The sequence below is a fragment of the Pelobates fuscus genome, chromosome 5 (assembly GCF_036172605.1).
Source record: "Pelobates fuscus isolate aPelFus1 chromosome 5, aPelFus1.pri, whole genome shotgun sequence".
NCBI classification, from domain to species: Eukaryota; Metazoa; Chordata; class Amphibia; order Anura; family Pelobatidae; genus Pelobates; species Pelobates fuscus.
The window spans coordinates 135,462,162-135,483,630 of NC_086321.1; the positions used below are offsets into that span (position 1 = coordinate 135,462,162).

Consider the following 21,469-nt stretch of genomic DNA (forward strand, 5'->3'; position numbering starts at 1 on the left):
TGCCCCAAAACTACCCACCCTCACTGCCCCCAAACTGCCCACCCTCACTGCCCCAAAACTACCCACCCTCACTGCCTCCAAACTGCCCCCCACAATGCCCTGCCCACCACATACACTGCCCCCACACTAACCACCACAGACACTGTCCCCCCCACTGACCATTACAAACACTGCCCCCCACACTAACCATCACACTGACCACCACAGACACTGTCCCCCACATTGACCACCACAGACACTGTCCCCCACAATGACCACCACATACCCTGACCCCCACATAACCTGCCACCCACACTGACCACCACATAACCTTCCCACACATACCCTGCCACCCACAGTGACCACCACATACCCTGCCCCCCACGCTGTCCGCCACACACTCTGCCCCCACACAATTTCTCACACAAAATGCCCCCCACTGTCACACACCCTGCTCTCCCACACTGTCTCCCACACACTCTGCCACCCACATGGTCACACACCCTGCCCCCCTACACTGTCATACACACTGCCCCCTCATGCTGTCACACACCCTGCCCTCACTACACTGTGTCCCATACACCTTGCCCTTCCACTCTGGAACACACCCTGTCCCCTCACACTGTCACACACTGCCCCCACACTGTCATCTTCCTCCTCACTGTCACCTACTCACACCCTGCCCCCAAAAGTGTCACATTCCTCCACACTGCTCTCTCAGCCTGTTACCCTTTCACACACTTGCAACCCATATTGTCAGCCCCCAACACTATGTCACCAATACATACAGTCCCCCCTCCCACACACTGCCCCTGCACACACTGTCACCCTTTCCAACACTGCCTCCCACACTCTCACCTACCCACCGTTACAATTCCACACACACGTACAGCCACCCCACACACTGTCACCCCCCACATGCTGTCATGCCCCCTTCACCTCGCTCACATTAACCTCTCCTAATCTTGTTGCTCTCACCCCCTCCATCCATACCACAATTACTGGCCCTCGCTCTTCTACACTCACCCTATCACATTAATCCCCCTAATCCTATCACACTCATCTTCTCTCATACTGTCACACCTACCCCCAACCCTGTCACACTCATCCTTTTTCACATTAACCCTTTCACGTGGGCCCAACCATGCCACACTCACCCTGTCACGTAATCATGTCCGGCTCACTTTCCCTTTGCCTTGTCACACTCCCTACTCCAGCCGTTCAACACATAACCCATAACCCTGTCAAACTCACCCCCTCTTTACCCTATCACATTAACTTCTCCTATCCTGTCACTCATCCTGCCTAGACATGCCACACTCACCCTGTCACATAACCCTCCCTCATCCTGTCACTCTCACCTCCCCTCGCCCTGTCACACTTTCTCCTTTAACCGTGCCACACTCACCCCAACAGTGAATACAGAGACTAGCACTCTGTATCCAGCACCGCAAACCTGTCGTACATTATAACTACAGCTCATTATACACAAGATGCAACCACTATATGTTTTTTTATTATGAGTGTTAGTTGGGGGCCTCTTGTTTGAGTTTCGCCTAAGGCCTCATAAAGTCTAGAGCCGCCACTGCACACACACACACACTGGCACATAGTGGCACATAGATACACACATTGACGCACAGCTACACATACTGACAGATACACACACACACACTGGCACGTACACACACTGGCACGTACAAACACTGACACACACAGAAACTAATACACATATATACACACACAGTGGCACATACACACCTTGATACACAGATTCACAAACTGGCACATACACACACAGATTCACACACGTTGGCAGATACATACACTGACACAGGTACACATACACACAGGCACATACACATATGTGTAACTTCCCTTTTTTTTCTTACTTTAGTGCTGCAGGCTACTGGCTGAGGATGGTGTGCCAGGTCAGCAACTGCTCACCTCCCACTGTGCTCCCTCTCCCTCCAGCCGGCGTGCTCGGTCTGCAGTCACTTCCTCCCAACATCCCATCCCATCCAGTCAGGCACCGCGGGCGTCTAAGACCACGACCGGGCCCCTGTTTAGCAATACTTATCGGGTGGCCCTAAATTCTTGGTTGGCCACCTGATGGGCAAATCGCTGCGGAATCCTAATTTTGATCTCTGGAACACTAATTGGGAAATGCTGCCCTAGAGCAATTATGCTCATAACATTTAATCACTTTAGAATGCACTCCAGACAGCTTTTTGTTTAGTGAACTAACCCCCAGGAAGACAATCTGGCTGAGCACGTCATAAATCCCCTTATATCCAGTCTTTTCTACCTGATTGTCTGACAAAGTGGGGGAAAGCATGCTGTTCAAGAAAAAAATCAATAACATTTTGTGAAAATGTGAATTCTGTGTACTGGGGAAAATATCTGGGAAATCTGCCAAACTGCAAGTCCACTTATTAGGGGGTTGATGTGGTTCATAAAGGTTTAAGAATTTGTAAGCAGTCAAAAATGTTAGCTATATTATCATGTGAGTTCTTTCTATCCAATTTATTACTTCACTTAACCCATTATGGCACTATCCATAGCTCAACATCCTAAGTCCCATTTCCACATTTTAGATTTTAAAAGTACCTAAATTGTAAGAGACGTCAATAAATGTATCATTTTAGTATCATTATTATAATTTTAGCTAAAATTGGTTTATGTAAATTTCCAAATAATCCCACATATGAACAATCAAAAACTGCATAATCAAATCAGTTCTCTGCTACTAATAAACTCAAAATATTGTAATACTTTATCTCATAATACAGAGTTTAATCACAGATCTTTAGAGGTGGATACCAATCCCTCTATGTAACATAAATGTACAAAGAAATACATAATGCCAAAAATGACATCACCCAGTTTGACATTCTTGAAACCTCTATAGATTATCGACTAATGAATTTCTTGCGGATCCCCTTTTAAAACAATATACAAGTAAGAAGCTTCCTGCTGTACACGTTACTGTTGCAGTCATGATACATCTGATAAAACATCACAGCCCTGAAAAGGTTACCTTAGATCTGTGAGCTGTTTGAATGAACACATCCACAAATATCCCACAGAGAAGCACACCCCTAGAGGTGTGCCCATGCCACTCCGGATTTTGATTGGTCCTGGCACCAGTTTGCCTGCAAGCCTCGCCCTGTAGTTTTTTTTTTTTTTTTTTTACTATGAAGTGGGGAAGAGTTGGTGGGTTTGGGAAGGAGAGATGAGGACCAGACAAGAGAGGGATGTGCTGCAGGGGCCACCAGTTTCTTTGCAAAAACAACTTCCCAATCATTCATCCCTCTCCAGCTGAGCTCTGCTTACTCTGGGCACGAGGAGGTTTAGAACATTCTGCAGACGAATAAAGAAAGTTCTGATCTCTGGAGTGTTGAGAAGAATTTTTTTTTGTTTTTTTTAATAAATGAAAGCGTCCCACTAGCAGTCAGAAAAAAAAATACTTCTGCATCCACTTGAGTGTGGATCATTTGTTGGAGGGGCAGATCATTCCTCTTTTTGCAGGCTGCAGATTTCCATAATGCTCTGGAATAATGGGACTGTCTGGAATCTCCTCTGTGATCAGGCACTGGAGTAACCATATTCCCCTGCCGATAAGCAAGCAGAGCTTTGCATCCAGCGCACATGCAGAGCAATAAAAGGGACTAACTGGAAGCTACTTTATTACACACAGGGCGATTGTGCTAAGACTGTGAGCCACAAAGGGAGGCTGTTAATACTGGCAGTTACAATACCTGGGAAGTTAGATTGAGATGTTCATCAAAGCTCTCTAAAAAAATCTCTTCTCACCCATTGCCTCTGAGCAATTTCTATGCAACTGCCATCCGGACTTGCTGGGAATCCTCAGATTCTATGTGACAGGCACAGAGATGGGCACGTTGGGGATTTGTAACTGGACCGCTTTGCAGCATCTGGGTTCAGTCATAGGTTTAATACTTGGAATGCTATTTTGTAAAGGTAAGTACATAGCAAACCTTTACTCTTTATTCTTTCTCATTAGTAACACATGGCGAGCCATAGGGACAAGTAACTAATGGTTAGATTCTATTAGATGACATAAACATAACTCTTTTAATTGGATTGAATTTTTCCTATAAAAGTGAATGACAAAAACGCCATTTATGTACAAGGGATAATCTTCCATCATCTAACAGAAACTAGCCTTGTGGGTCATTTTTTATCAAGGTTTAATAGGTGCTGTTCTGGCGCAAAGTGCTACATGATAATAAGTAATCTATTGGTTTCCATGGTGACTGCTCCTTATTTTGCGCTTCGCACCAGAATAGCGCCTGGTTTGCGTGGGTAGACATGGTCATGATTCCACTGTTTTGCTAAACCTTCTTATGCAGAGAGAGTTAACGCTGGGTTCCCACGTCTGGCATGAAGTTACAATCTACGATGCAGCAGTTAATAAGTACTTTTCATTAACCCCAAGTGATGTTACTGTCTTCTTAATTGTATCAGTAGTGGATTGGAACTATTCCCATGCCTTGTAAAAAAAAAAACAAAAAAAAAAACTGAATCAAGCATGTATCTACTAACAGTACAGCTAAGAAGAAAGGTATGGATTAACCCTTTCACTGCTATAGTCTCCGGCATCTAATGCTGAGCTGTGCTTGCAATTTACATCCATCCCAGAATTCTTATTTGGAAAACATGTCCCACATTGAAATAATTTACTGAAAAATGAACTAATTCAATTAGGATCTTGTATTTTACGTACTCAACTGAAAATGATTGTTTTACATATTTAATTCCCTAGGAAGACATGCTATTGAAAGACATAGATTTTTCACTGATGGATGAATTCTGTGGAATTATCTCATAGTCACGAATATTTCTATGTGTTTATATAACTAAACATTTTTTGCTGAGCGGTGATGATGATGATGAGGCTGATGTGTATGATGATGGGGATGTTGTCTGTTTGTTGGAGCACAGGGTATAATTAAACACTCTTGTCAGATCGTATTTGTGGTACTCACACAGATGATGTGTGGTAATACAATGGAGACTGCTATTAGTGACACATTTTGTTCTTCCATGAACTCCTCTTGTGTTTTTTTTTGTCTTTAACATGAACACATTTCTTCAGCTTTGCACTTGTTGGCAAGCTTTGGGGGTTCCAATGACCTCAAGGGATTACAGATAAGAGGGTTTTTATTATGGAGTCTTTTTAAGTCCCCTGTCAGCCTTTTTCCCATGGCCCATGGTACTTGAAGATACCATTCCTACAAGTTTCTATCCTAGAGGCATGTTCAGGCATCATTTATGAAAGATTTAACCCAGGGGATAGAACTAGTGTTTGTATGTTAACTGCATAGCCTTCGGAGAAAGTCAGATATATAATGTTTTAATGTAGTTCACTACCATCCATACCTCTCTCTCTATCTCTCTATCTATCTATCTATCTATCTATCCTCTTCATCATTATCATCATATACCTGGCATCTCACTCGGGGAAACTGCAAAAAGTTATGCAGTTCAAGCTTTAGATCTTAAAGTCATAGATAAAATGCTAAATTGAAAACACAACTAACTTAAAAGTTCTGCTCTATCCCACTATAATTCAGAGTATTATGGGAAATGCTGTTTCCATATGTGACTTACACATTATGATTTGAATTCCAGAGTCATAACAAAATGGCATCCTAAGCATACATGGATTGCATTTACTAAAGTAGATGGTAAGATTGCAAGCTCTTGTTAACATTTCTCAAATGTGTATGTTTTAAATTTGTCTCAATTATTTGCATTCTCTTTTTTTCCTATATGGCTGATGGCAGCAGATGTTGGCTCTATAAGAATAGAGAGTAAGTCTAATAAATAATATAAATTATACAAAAGAACAATTTGACTCATTTTAGAATTCAAGACAATTGGGTAGAAGATGATCTGCACATGGTCTTGAGGTTATGAACAGGAGCTATGTAGATTTATTGCCAATCGCTCAAGCTTTAGAGGGATCTGTCAGACCAAACACAAGCTGAATAGTTGAGAAAGTTACTTTGTCATGTAACTAAATAAGAGTGTTGTGTTTCAGCTTTTTCACTTTCTATACCTTCACATATATTCTTCAACACTGTGTGTAGATTTTCTTTTTCAACATATCCTACAAGCATAAGGATGCAGTAGTTTTATAAATGCACAGTAACAACACAGTTCAATAGAACTTTATGTTTAGGGGTTTATTCACCAAACACTGAATTGTCCCGAAGTTACAGAAGCCAGAGCTATTTACAAAACTCAGAATTGTAGCATATTAATTACCGCAATGATGACATTTTGTTCAAGTTAGCAGTTTTTAAGAAAAAAAAAAACAACAAAAAGCACAACAACAATTTAACAAATAAGTAAAAAAAAACAAAAAAAAAAAAACATTCTTACCAAGCTATAGACACAGGTTGGCTAGTTTGGTGTTCAGTTCAAGGTTTTGTGAATCAATCCCAAATATGATCATTCACTGAGCCTTAAATTGCAAATTTAGGCCAAAGCATTTCAGCTAGAAAGATTTGAGAAGGAGTTTTTTTTCACAATTTTACTAAATTGGCCTGATATTTGCAATTTCATCCAGTTCTCCAAAACCACCACTTTTATAAATGACGCTTGAGTAAATATAACAATGATAACAGTGAGTTATATTCCATTAATTTTAATCCATTGACATATTCTAATTTACATTTTTTTGAAATGCCACAGTCAATATATACTATTGCAACATTATTCTCATATTAAAAAGATAATGATTTTTCAGTTCACATTATTGTTCTGTGTTTTGTGAATTCTGCAAATGAATAACTTAATTTAATGCACAGGCACTGAAAGGGGAAGAACACAAATGATAGAATGTGATGCAAAATCATTCAGATTCCACTTGTACTTTTCCATAAGCCCCTGCGCAGCATCTCCTCCTTCTTGTGAATTAAATAATCAATTTTCTTTGACACCTTTGTCACCTTCTGGTCTATGTAGACCCTATGCCTATATGAAGCATGGTTATTTTATATTTGCAGCTCTTTAGAACCCTATTGTCAGTAAAGAAGTTCTTAGTCTGCAGACATCTTTTAGCTTGTTCATTATTCTGATGTAGAGTGTTACTGGCCCATATGGATTTCAAGATTTCTTGTTTTAAATATAAAAAAATAAAAAATAAAATAAAAATGTGTTCAATTGTGAACAAGGATGTTGCATATTATAGGCCAAAATATTCAAGCTAGAAAATTTGTTCAGTATCATAATGTTTCTCATTGAGCTATTTTGACCAAATATGTACAGTTCTTTTGTTAATTCTTCACAAGCCCAATTGTAGTTTGGGTGTTTCATGTAGGCAACAATGACAGCATGTGCTCAAAGATGGATATCAGGCTCTGCTCTAAAAGGAGTCTCAATATTTGAAAAGATTCCCTTAAGAAACAATTCTACATTGTTGAGCAATCTCACTCTAAAGGAATTAAGATCAGCTTTAGCTCAGCTATTCTGTTAGGGATGCCAGCCATCCTGCCAAACTCCACCAGCACTAACAGCAGCTGCTGGGAGACTCTGATTATGGTTTATTGAGATAAAAGGGTAAAAATATTAATTTCCTGCAGGGAGCAGGCAGCACTGTCTATATCAGGCAGTGTGATTTTATACCTCATGGCTTGTTCTGAAAGGCTGTGCAAACTTATTACAATGTCAGTGTTCCAAGAGAGCTTTAATTGAGTGATCCTGACCCCCTCTTAGCCAATTTACAATCCCTCTCTTGGTTTTGTCTGTTGAACAGTAGGATTAAAGCTCCTTTTTTTTTCTCTTTAAGGATGTGGTTCTCACAAGCAAAGGCCCTGTCCAGAATGCAAGGGAAATATTTATTTCTTTTAATTAACCAGTTCAAGGTCATAGGTTTTTTTTTCACAGTGATGCTGTTGTTATAGCAATACTTTTCACTATTGTGGCAATTAACCCCTCAAGGACATAGGCAATTGGCCAAGTTCTGACCAAAACAAAACCTGGAATTTGACTACATGTCTGTCCAACCATAATTTACTTCTCTCATATTTAGTGCACCCACACTTATTATATATGATTTTGTTCAGGAGAAATAGGGCTTTCATTTCACAATATTGATATATATGACATAATATTATATGAGTAAAATTTAAAAAAGTGTGAGAAATTAAGATGTTATTTTCCAAAATATATGTATTTATTATATATATTTTATTTCAAAAGACCCGAATGGGTTGAAATGTCTTTATTAATTTGTAATTATGCACTTTTAAATTAAATTATTCACCTGGAAAAAATACATGTATCTGCCCTGTCCTGTATCTATTCCCAGGACTCCAAAAGTATTAGATGTAAAATCTAACTTTTATTTTCAAAATTAAAAGATCAACGTTTCAGTTTGTCACCTAAACTTTCATCAGGATTATCCTGATGAAAGTTTGGGTGACAAACTGGAACGCTGATCTTTTAATTTTGAAACTAAAAGTAAAAATTTATTTCTAATACTTTTGCAGTCCTGGGAGTGCTATGTCTACGCTATTTGGTTATAGTATGCTGACAAGCCCCGGGCAAAGACACCAGTAAGTTGGACACCACCAGAGCTCCAAGACGTGTAAAAACCAACAAGAAAGGCTGCTCTCCAGACTTTAAAACAAAAAAGTTTATTGGATAATGTTAAAAATTACGACCATCGTTTCGGTCCCCGTTCGGGACCTTCTTCAGGGTCAAAAATAGGACAACGAGACAAGATGAGTGCACATATATTCTAAACACACTTAGAATGAAATTATATATAACACAATATAATTTCATTCTAAGTGTGTTTTTAAACATAGTTATGTTATTTTATTGTTTATATATTGGGGGATCTGTCTGACAACCCAGGCAGTAGATCTGACAATGACACTGATCCAAGTCATGTGATCATAGTGTCATCACGATCACCTGATTTGGATAGACAGGATTGGCTGCAGGGGGACTGCCTGGGTTGTAGTGGGACTGCCTCCTGCAGGGGGGGACTGTCTCTGATAAGATGAAGGGTAAATTTCAGGATACTACACGAATACCACCATATTCCACAGAAGTTTGCATTACTAAAACAATTAAACCAATTAAAACTGTAAATAATTATAATAATGTATATGCTTATCACGTAAAACCAATAATATGGAGTGCATTCATTGAAGAAAAATATATATGCATATAGCTTTCTTTATTTTCTAAGTTCTGTCATTGCTTATGACTGAAGCACCTAGTTTATAAAAGTTGTTAATCAGCACCAGTATGCATCAGCTTATAGCACTTAAAGACTCATAAATATTTATCCTTATTTAGAGAACAATTCTAAATAAAAATGTATATTTTTTTTTGTTCAGGAATGTGTGTATTTGCAAGGAATTTTTATATTTTTTTTTACAGTAGCTGATGTAATGTAGACTTGGAAACATTATTTGAAATACAGCTTCTTCTCATTTGTCTAAAACCATCCTTGGATTTATTGACATGTGATACCCTCTTCTAGCAACTTATTGTATGTATTGAAACACAAGAAATCTTTTTCACTTGTATCTTGAAGGAAGTCCTTTCTTAATTGGACAAGTGAAGTCTCATGCATTGGTGCTATACTTGTCCCCTGGTTTAAATCTGTCTACTGCTGTCATCTGTGCAAGAGCTGATTTTGATATTCTCCTCTGTTTGATCAGCTCATTTATTTCACCAGAAAAGCAGCAAGTGACTTTCCTGAATTTCAAAACTCTTACCTTTAAAAATCTTAATTGCTTCTTCAATTAACTACTTAGAATAATGGCTTTACCGTTTTACTTTTCCAAGTTTCAACACTAGATATATTCATTTGCATGTACTTGGATTTTTTTTCTCTTCATAAAACCTTTTATATTTAGTCTATTTGTTCTTTTTCACACATTGCATGTATGCACTTAAACTAAAAAGCAAATGTATGCGTCTATATTTAATTTCTAGAATTCGAGTGTACCCACTTCCAGAGGTTCATTTTAATATATAGTTACAGTTCACAGATTGTGAAATTATTTTCTGTGAAATGTAAAAACTGCATGGATAAATAAAGCTAAATTGGCTACCAAAGATTCCTACTTGACTCATGAATACTATAGGTATTTCACCATAATTTCCCTAAAATTACCATGGACCATATCAAGGTCACTTTTTTGACTTAAGAACCAGAAGGTATACTAAATTAAAAAAGTTGGAAAATAATATTCAGCTTGGCTGAATCAGAGATTTTGTGAAACATTTGACGACAATATTTAGATCCAACTCTCTGCTTAACCCGCTTCAGTCTGGATTCCGCGCTCGTCACTCTGTTGAAACAGCTGTTACCAAAGTATCCAACCATTTAATCGCTGCTAAATTTTGCGGCCATTACTCTATCTTAATTCTCCTTGAACTTTCTGCTGCCTTTGACACTGTTGATCATCAACAGCTTCTTCTCATTCTCTCCCAGCTCTCCCAGCGCTTTTTCAGTGTTTCTTTCTCTGGCTCTGCCTCTTCTCCGCAACCCCTCTCTGTTGGCATTCCCCAAGGTTCTGTCCTTGGTCCCCTATTCTCAGTCTACACTGCCTCTCTTGGTAAACTCATCAGCTCATTTGGCTTCCATTATCATTTATATGCAGATGACACACAAATCTACCTGTCCTCTCCTGAATTCTCTCCACCCATCTTGATTCATGTCTCTGACTGCCTCTCTGCGATTTCCAACTGGATGACTGCTCACTTCCTTAAACTCAACCTGTCCAAAACAGAACTTCTTGGCTTTCCTCCCTCAAGTGTTGCTACTCCCGTGTCTCTCTCCCTCCAAGTCAATGGCGCCACCATCACCTCTACCTTGCAGACTCGCTGCCTCCATCTGCAGTAATTTAAAATCAACAGCCATACATGACTTTTTCATCTCAAACTCACTCACACTACTTGCACTTACAGAGACCTGACTGTCCCCCTCTGATAGGGCTATTCCTGCCTCTTTATGTTTTGTTGGGCTACAATTCTCTCACACTCCCAGACTCCACTATAAAGGAGGTGGTGTAGGCATCCTTCTTTCTCCTCGATGTACCTTTCAACCAATCATAATTCCACCTGCCCTATCCTTTTCTTCTTTTGAAGTTCACACTTTCCACCTATTTAAACCCACTCCTTTAAGAATTACTATCATCCACCCTCCCCCCCCCCCCCCCGGGTATCCTAGACTATTCATTGAGCACTATTCTTCCTGGCTTCCCCACTTACTCTCATCTATCACTCCTTCCCTTATACTTGGGGATTTCAATATTCCAATCAACAACCCCAATTGCACTGATGCCTCTCATCTGCTCTCTGTAACCTCCTCCTTTGGCCTTACGCCAAATTCAATTTAGCAACACATACAGCAGGAAACACTCTTGATCTCGCCTTCACCAATCTCTGTACCGCCTCTAATCTATTTAATATTCCTTTTCCTCTATCTGACCACCATCAGCTGACTTTTGACATCGGTATACCAAAGACCCAATTGACACCACCGTCTGAACATACATCTCACAGAAACCTTCAATGTCTTGACCTAGAGCATTTCTCCACTAATCTCCAAACTCTCCTTTTACCTATTTTAAACCTCACCTGTCCTAGCACTGCATCCTCCTTCTCCAATTCCACCCTCTCCTCTCAACTAGACATCGTGGACCTCCTACATTTAAATGCAGAAGGCGCCCCCAACAACAACCTTGGCACACCAAGCCGACTCGATACCTCCAAAAATGCTCCAGAACTGCTGAACGCTGTTGGAGAAAGTCTCAATGTGCGTCTGACTTTCTCCACTATAAATCTATGCTGCGCTCTTTCCTCTGCAAAAGTAAATTACTCCAATACCCTCATAACCACACTCTCCCACGAACCCAAATGACTATTTCACACATTTAACTTTCTTCTTCGCCCTATTGTTCCTCCACCACCTACTAACTTGACCGCCTCAGACTTTGCAACTCACTTCACTGACAAGATCTCTACAATCAGGGAAGAGATCTCTCATCTTTCTTCTTCCCCTTACAATACTTCCCCTAACTTCACTCCCTCTGCTGTTCTATGTTTATTTGCACCCACTACAGTGGAATATGTTTCTGCTCTGCTCCAGTCCTCGCGCCCCACCACCTGCTCCCTAGATCCAATTCCCTCGCATCTCATCCGTACTCTGTCTTCTTCTCTTTCTCCACCTCTCACTAAAATTCTCAATCTCTCTCTCTCCTCTGGCATATTTCCATCGCCCTTCAAACATGCAACCCCAATTCTAAAGAAGCCCAACCTTGACCCTAACTCCCCATCCAACTACCGTCCTATCTCGTTACTGCCTTTTGCATCCAAGATCCTTGAAAGAGTTGTGTATGCAAGATTGATAGACTTCCTTGAGTCTAACTCTCTTCTAGATCTGCTTCAGTCTGGTTTCTGCGCTAAGCACTCTGTGGAAACGGCACTGACCAAAATATACAATGATCTACTCGCAAAATCTCATGGTCACTACTCTATCCTAATTCTCCTTGACCTGTCTGCGGCTTTTGACACTGTTGATCATCAACAGCTTCTTCTCATTCTCTGCAATATCGGTCTACAAGATATTGCTCTCTCCTGGTGCTCATCCTACCTCTCCCAGCACTCTTTCAGTGTTTCTTTCTCTGGCTATGATTTTTCTACCCATCTCCTCTCTGTTGGTGTCCCCCAAGGTTCAGTCCTTGGTCCCCTATTCTCAGTCTACACTGCCTCCCTTGGTAAACTCATTAGCTCCTTTGGCTCCCAATATCATTTATATAATTTCTATGTGGATGAGACGTCCTCTCCTGATCTCTCCCCATCCCTCTTGACTAATGTCTCTGACTGCCTCTCTGCTATTTCTAACTGGATAGCTGCCCACTTCCTTAAACTCAGCTTGACCAAAACTGAAATTTTGGTCTTTCCTCCCACAAGTGTTGCTACTCCTGTGTCTCCCTACCTCCAAGTCAACGGTGCTACCATCAGCTCCACCACGCAGGCTCGCTGCCTAGGTGTTCTCTTTGACTTTGACCTCTCCTTCACGCCTCATGTTCAGTCTATCACCAAATCCTGTTGTTTCCATCTCAAAAACATTGTGCACATCCGACCCACATCCAACCTTACTTAACGCCGGATGCGACTAAGGTGCTAGTCCATTCCATTGTCCTTTCTCGCCTTGACTACTGTAATCCGCTTCTCAGTGGTCTTACGTGCTCCCAACTTGCGCCGTTACAGTCAATAATGAATGCGGCAGCGAGGCTCATCTTCCTGTCCGCCCGCACCTCCCACGCCTCACCCTTCTGTCAGTCCCTACATTGGCTTCCTGTAAGATATAGAGCTCAATTTTAAATTCTGGTTCTTGCTTTCAAATCTCTATATAATGCTGCTCCCACCTATCTATCCTCCCTTATACACAAGTATGTCCCGTCTAGGCCCTTATGCTCTGCTAAAGACTTATGTCTATCTTCAGTCCGTACTTCCACCTCTGATGCTCGCCTTCAAGACTTTTCCAGGGCTGCACCGTTCCTGTGGAACTCACTTCCATCCTCCATTAGATGCTCACCCAGTCTCCACTCCTTCAAAAAATCATTAAAAACCCACTTCTTCATAAAAGCGTATCAATTAAACTGTTAATAGCTCCCGACTGATTCCTCTCTTGCAACTGTCATTAGTCTAATACTATCCTTACCTCTTATGTCACTTTACCCCACTCCCTCTAGCATGTAAGCTCATTGAGCAGGGCCCTCAACTCTGTTCCTGTGTGTCCAACTAGGCTGGTTCCAATACATATCTGTATGTCCACCCACTGTAAAGCGGTGTGGAATTTGTTGGTGCTATATAAATAATAACATAATAATAATAGGTGTTCTCTTTGACTCTACCCGCTCCTTCACCCCTCATGTCCAGTCGATCGCCAAATCCTGCTGCTTCCATCTCAAAATCCTAGCTCGCATCAGCCCCTATTTAACATAAGACGCAGCTAAGGTGCTGGTCCATGTTGTTGTTCTTACTCACCTTGACTACTGCAATCCCCTTCTCAGTGGTCTTACGTGTTCCCAGATTGCACCGTTGCAATCTATAATGAATGTGGTGGCGAGGCTCATTTTCTCTGTCAGTCCTTACATTGGCTACCAGTTAGATACAGGGCTCAATTAAAAAAATTCTGGTGCTTACTTAAAAGTCCCTACATAATGCTGCTCCAACCTACCCATCCTCCCTAATACACAAGCAGGGCCGGACTGGGAAAAAATTAGGCCCGGGATTTTTCAATCAGTGCGGCCCCCTAAGAAGGGGGTGGGGCCAGAGAGGGTGTGTTTTGTCATCACTAATGACAAGCACGCCCCCCTCAAAGTGAGCATGTTGGGTCAATGCGCAGAGCCCCTCTAAAGAGCTCTAGCATTTGAAAAAGGCCTTGAATTTGGTCTGCGCAGCGCAAGCAAATTTAATAACATACTTGCCCTGAGTTGGCTTTTAAATTGTCTCTGGTGTCTCCACAAGTGAGATACCAGAGGACAAAAGGGCCAGGAAAGTGTATGGTGCATGTGTTTGGAGCCTGCTTGTGGGATTGCGTGTGTGTAGAGTGTGGTGTGTTATTGTGTAAATAGGTCAATTTCATTTGTGTTTGTGGTGTAATATGTGTGGCTAGGGGCTGTACAGAGTGTGTGTATATGGGGCATAGTGTTATAGGGGATGTAGCGAGTGTGTGCATATGGGCTGTAGTGTGTGTGTATAGGTGACGTAGTGTGTGTAGGGGTTGTAGAGAGGGTGTGTTTAGAGAATGTAGTATGTGTTTGCTGACAAGGAATGTAGTGTGTGTTTAGGTGGTGCAGTGTGTATAGGAGATCAAGTGTGTAAAGGACCCAGAGTGTGTATAGGAGATTGTGTGTGTGTGTGTGTGTGTGTGTAGAGGATTAAGAGTGCATATAGGGTAAGGGATCTAGCGTGTATCTGGAGTGTAATGTATGTAGTTGTGCTGTGTGAGGGGTGCTGTAGTGTGTGTGTATATATATATATATATATAATAAACAATACACAAGATCCAGCGCACTCTCCTATCCACTAAACAGCAACTTCAATGCACACACAGCACCCCCAGACACACACAGCACCCTCAGCAGGCCCGGACTGGCCATCGGGCATACCGGGCAAATGCCCGGTGGGCCGCGATGGCCGTGGGGCCGAGGCCGGCAGGGGACATCACAGGATCTCCCCTGCCAGCCCCAGCAGGGCCAGCGCTATCCGAGCGCCGGCCCTGCTCTGAGCCTCCATGGGCCGGTGGGGAGATCAAAGATCTCCCTCACCGGCCCAGAGACACTGACAGGCGGCCGCCGGCTGTGGGGTGTGAGGGAAGCAGCAGAGAGGACCGCTCAGACCTCGCGAGAGGACCCGGCGGAGCTGCTGGATTGAGCTCCGCCGGTCCTCTCTGCTGCTTCCCTCTCACCCCACAGCCGGCGGCCGCCTGTCAGTGTCTCTGGGCCGGTGAGGGAGATCTTTGATCTCCCCACCGGCCCATGGAGGCTCAGAGCAGGGCCGGCGCTCGGATAGCGCTGGCCCTGCTGGGGCTGGCAGGGGAGATCCTGTGATGTCCCCTGCCGGCCTCGGCCCCACGGCCATCGCGGCCCACCGGGCATTTGCCCGGTATGCCCGATGGCCAGTCCGGGCCTGCTGAGGGTGCTGTGTGTGTCTGGGGGTGCTGTGTGTGCCTGGGGGTGCTGTGTGTGTCTGGGTGCTGTGTGTGTCTGGGTGCTGTGTGTGTCTGGGTGCGCTGTGTGTGTCTGAGGGTGCTGTGTGTGTCTGGGTGCTGTGTGTGTCTGGGTGCTGTGTGTGTCTGAGGGTGCTGTGTGTGTCTGGGGGTGCTGTGTGTGTGTCTGGGGGTGCTGTGTGTGTGTCTGGGGGTGCTGTGTGTGTGTCTGGGGGTGCTGTGTGTGTCTGGGTGTGCTGTGTGTGTCTGGGTGCTGTGTGTGTGAGTGTGAATGTATTTATTTAAATTTAAATATATTTTTTTATTATAAAAAAAAGTTATATTCCCCCCCCCTCCCTTCTTACCTTTAGCCTGGGAGGGGGGGCGGGGGTGCCGTGCTGCCATGGGGGGGTGCTGTGCTTCCATGCTTCCTTCCCTGGTGGTCCAGTGGTGAGAGTGAACTCTAGGCTAGAGTTCACTCTCGCGAGATCTGAGCGTTGCCGCGGTAACCGCGGCAACGCTCAGACCTCGCGAGAGTACCCCGCGGAGCTCCTGGCTAGAGCTCCGCCGGTCCTCTCCTCCCTCCCACGCCGGCGGCCGCATCTTAGTGTCTCTGGGCCAGTGAGGGAGATCTTTGATCTCCCCAACGGGCCCCCCATGGAGGCACTATGCAGGGCCGGCACACTGATAGCGCTGGCCCTGCAGGGGCTGGCAGGGGAGATTCTGTGATCTCCCCTGCCGGCCTCGGCCCCACGGCCATCGCGGCCCACCGGGCATTTGCCCGGTATGCCCGATGGCCAGTCCGGGCCTGTACACAAGTATGTCCAATCAATCCCCCTGCGCTTTGCAGAAAACCTGCGTCTATCCTCTGTCCATACTCCTACATCTGATGCTCGTCTCCAAGACTTCTCCACGGCTGCACCTTTTCTGTGGAACTCCCTTCCCTTCTCCATTAGACTTTCACCCAGTCTCCACTCTTTCAAAAAATCTTTGAAAACTCACTTCTTCAGGAAAGCATATCAATTAAACTGTCATTATCCCCTCCCCCTCCATGACTCCTCTCCTGCAAATGTCAAAAATAACTTACCGTATATACTTGAGTATAAGCCGAGTTTTATAATTAAATAATAAATAATAATACTAAAATAATAATAATTAAATTAAATAAAAAATTAATAAATAATAATACTAACATAATAATAATTAAATTAAAAATTAATAAATAATAATTTAAAAAAAAAATAATAAAAAAATTAAAAAAACATTGCCCACCCCCCACCAAGGCTCTGCAACACACACACACACACACACACTGCATTCATACACACACTGCACTCATAAGCACACTGCACTCATAAGCACACTGCACTCATAAGCACACTGCACTCATACACACTGCACTCATACACACACACACTGCACTCATACACACTGCACTCATACACACTGCACTCATACACACTGCACTCATACACACACTGCACTCATACACACACACTGCACTCATACACACACACACTGCACTCATACACACACACACTGCACTCATACACACACACACTGCACTCATACACACACACACTGCATTCATACACACACGCTGCACTCATACACACACGCTGCACTCATACACACACGCTGCACTCATACACACACGCTGCACTCATACACACACGCTGCACTCATACACACACGCTGCACTCATACACACACACTGCACTCATACACACACACACACTGCATTCATTATACACACACACTGTAAATAAATATTCAATTAATATATTTTTTTTAGGATCTAATTTTATTTAGAAATTTACCAGTAGCTGCTGCATTTCTCACCCTAGTCTTATACTCGAGTCAATAAGTTTTCCCAGTTTTTTGGGGTAAAATTAGGGGCCTCGGCTTATATTCGGGTCGGCTTATACTCGAGTATATACGGTAAGTACTCAGTGAATACTTTTCTAGAAACCCATTTCATTACCCCTACTTATACCTTTTGTGTAATTTTATCCCACTCCCTCTAGCATGTAAGCTTATTGAGCAGGGCCCTCAACCCCTCTGTTCCTGTGTGTCCAACTTGTCTGGTTACAACTACATGTCTGTTCGTCCACCCATTGCAAAGCACTGCGGAATTTGATGGAGCTATATAAATATCACCATAATAATATTAATAATAATTGTTCATTTAAACGTGGAAAGTGTCTTTGACCTTTATGCTAGGAGAGATTCTGACATTTAGTTGATATTATAGTTAATTACCAAGTGATGTATGGGCTGCACTTTCATTAAAAAATCAAAGCTGTAAGACAAAAAAATCCTAGCTCCACCCCCAAACACATATCAATGATTCCGATTTTGTCAGTATCCACATTGGAACAAAATTGGGGAATGTCTACATTTTGTGCCCATTATGTAACTTGAGGACTGGGGTTTGAATCGTTGATCTAAGATATTGGGGCCATTTCACAAAACCTAACTGAAAAACGGATCTGAAAATGTAGACATGTATTTATTACAAGCGGTAACCTTAACTTTGGTAACTGGATATCATCTTTAGTTTAATGAAGTGAATCATACCCCTGCTGTCTCACTGCTCAATTATCTGACATTTTGCATTTGAATGATTGGTTTATTTAGCCTTCCCTGGCAGTGGCTTACACTACATTCTAAACACTTTTTGAAATATAGTCTACATTTAGGGCTTAGCTTCCCTTCTTGCACAGTGTGTCTAATTTAGAAATGTTTACCTCCTGCTCTGTTAATAGCCTTCTAGAGCCTCCAACAGCATATTATGCACGATTAACATTCAATAAACAGAACAAGACATATGAACGTCTAAAGTAAACACACCGTGCTGTAAGCCCTGTTTGAAAATGAAACCTTTGGTTCATGGAGGCCTTGTAGCTCAGGGCTAGGGCTACATAAACAGAAACAAAATAATTTGAACTCCTAAATGGCTGAGTACTGAGCAGTGTGTGCAGCGGCATGATCTATACACAAAGTGAAGCTGTTTTGATGTGTAGACTATCCTTTCAAGTGAATGAAATCCAATGTTTGACATTGTTAATAAAATGTTTATAAATGCATGTTTGTGCATTTGATTCCAATAATGACTTACAGCTATGATAAAATATCATAGTAAACATTGTTGTTAAACATCCTCTGAGTGTATCCATTACTCTCTTTGTTATGGTTTCAATCTGTAACTGGACTACTTGAAAATAATTGGTGTGCACCAAGGGTTCTACTGTAAATACATATAATAATGCCCACACTTTTCTGCAATTACAAGGCGTATCCAACACTGAAACAATGTACCGTCAGCTGCAGAGTACCTACCAGAAGACTGCAGTGTCAGCCTCATAACAGTGATTCATGAGAGAAATAGAGGTCAGGCACATGCCACATATGATAAAAATGTTCATATTTAGTACAGTCCTAGCAGGCCAAAAATCCAAATGCATAGGTGTTAGAATACACTGGTTTGAAACCGTGTTCATGGAATTATAAATGTTGCAAACAAAAGCGCAAAAAAAAAGGGATTTGAGCGAGTGAAGAAAACAGACAAGGGTTCTTCATGTCATTTGAAATTTGCACATTTGTACCTACTAGTGTTGGGAAAACTCCCGGTTCAACCTTGCAGGAAATCTTTGGCCAACCCTATTAACCTGTGATATATAATCCCATCGGTCTGTGCTCCCGTTAACTTTACAGCTATAGTACTCAACTAGTGCTTTGGGATATTTCTTAATGAGAGCATGAACTACTGGCCATGGGATTGCTAAAATAAAAGAAAGCGTTTTAGAGTAATATAGAAGTTTCTATTTGTATTTGCCAATACAGCCACTTACAAATCAGTTCATCCATACAAAGTGGTTATGATTAAAGTGTTTCTTGAGGAAAGTCATGCAGACAAAATGGTATTGGTTTTATTCACTAAACACCAAATTGTCATGAATTGAAAAATGATTTGCAACATTTAGGCTAAACTAGTCAAGCTGTGACTATTGATGATTTAGACGTTGTCATTGTTTACAATCATTTAACTGCAAAATAACTCTTGGCTTTCCTACAACAGGCATGCTATACAAGGCGAATAAAAAAAAATACGAGCAAACAAATCACGTTTAGCAGGAGAAATAGCAGAACATTTTTACATTATCCTCCATTTCATGGACAGAACAATGGGTGGTGGAGGGAGCTGTCCACCCCACATGACAGACAAATGGTGTTTCACAGAGCACTCCCATCCTGCCTATCACTCTTTGTGGCATGGCATCTCAGGACTGTGGTAGAGATAATGAAGATCTTTAACTGTGGTCCAGTGAGGCCATGCTGCAATAGGAGGTATTGTGTATCTAGGGGGGTTAAGAGACCCATACGGAGCAAAAGGGGTAGGAGACACAAATAGGGCATCAACAAACACATATGAAGGTTAAAAGAAATACATGGGGTAAAAAAACAAACACATTGAGATTGAAAACCTCACAAGGGTTAAAAGACACATATAGGGGATTAACAGAAGCAAAACGAGGCACAAGAGAAACAAAAGGGGGTAAAAGACACATAATGTGGGTAGGAGATACACACAAGTGAGTGGGAGAGTAAAAATGTTCAATTTCTGGGGGTGGAAAGTTCCAAAATATATTATTTTCCTGCGTGCCAAAGACGTAAATGCCCCTCTCCTCAGTATGCCTAGAAGTATGTTTTAAAAATCAAAAGCAGTTTGAATTACTACTGTTATTACTCTTGTCACTGTAGTGAAAAATTGATTGCGTGTATATGCATATTATAAATATATGACATATAGGACATACGATGCACTAGCATATATGTTCAACGGAGTGACAAAAGGGTGGAGAGTTAATAAAATATTTTGCTTGACCAATATTATTTCATTGATATAGACAACAACAAAAAATAAATAAATAAATAAATAGGCTTGAGCTATTTAATTTGAGAAATGACCATAAACTATAGTAGTCTGAGTTTAGCAAAATTCAGGTCAAAATAGCCCAACTGTATTTATGGACGATTTGGGGAAATAATTTAAAATTATTAACTACTCATTAGATTTTGCAATCCAGTTATTAATTTATGTTTCAAAGCTGTTTATTGTGCATGATATATGGCAGTTTAGTACACGCGGTTTAGTAATTTTTGAAGGTGGGACACTCAGGTCCAGCGTTGTCGAGCGTTGCAAGCTTTTTTGCATCAGTAGTTTGCAAAAGACAATTATGTGAGTTACATAAAGATTTAAAACTTAAACAAGTTCAACTTTTTCCCAACTGAGTGTCTCGTATGTCTGTGTAATGTTCAATTATTGACAATATGGATCACAACTGTAGATAACTGAAATTGTTTATTAATTTGTAATAATTGAAATAAAGTAAAATTCAAGTTGAGCTGTCTCTTTAATTCCTTGTCAGAAATTTAAGCAGCAGCAGGATTTGCAGAGAAGATTAGGTTGAGGCAATTATTAGTCCGAATAGAGATGAGATTCCAATGTAGAATTGTTAATTGGCAGCAGAACAATTAGTTAGGGAGAAGCAAGAGAAGGTAAGCAGAGATGCAGGATAACTATACTCCTGTTTAGGCAGATGAGTTCTACTTAGCTTTGTAGGGGTTGTAATCCGGTTCGGTGAGATGATCTCAGAGAGGATTAAGGTTGCTGCAGACAAAAGAGTATCCAAAGGCAAGTCCGTGGTCGAGGAGAGGAGAAGGCAGGTAAACGATAAACAGTCCGGGTCCGATACACAGTAGAGG

At 41.7% G+C, this 21,469-nt stretch overlaps 1 protein-coding gene across 1 annotated transcript in view; it reads left to right on the forward strand.

Moving 5' to 3' along the window:
• Window positions 1–3,235: 3,235 nt before the first annotated feature.
• The window catches only part of TMEM132C (transmembrane protein 132C), a 594,712-nt gene continuing 576,478 nt past the window's right edge, over window positions 3,236–21,469 (forward strand). The window contains exon 1 of the mRNA XM_063454339.1: window positions 3,236–3,963. Coding sequence (XP_063310409.1) covers window positions 3,876–3,963 — 88 coding nt within the window. The 5' untranslated portion in view covers window positions 3,236–3,875. The remainder of the gene's footprint in view (window positions 3,964–21,469) is intronic.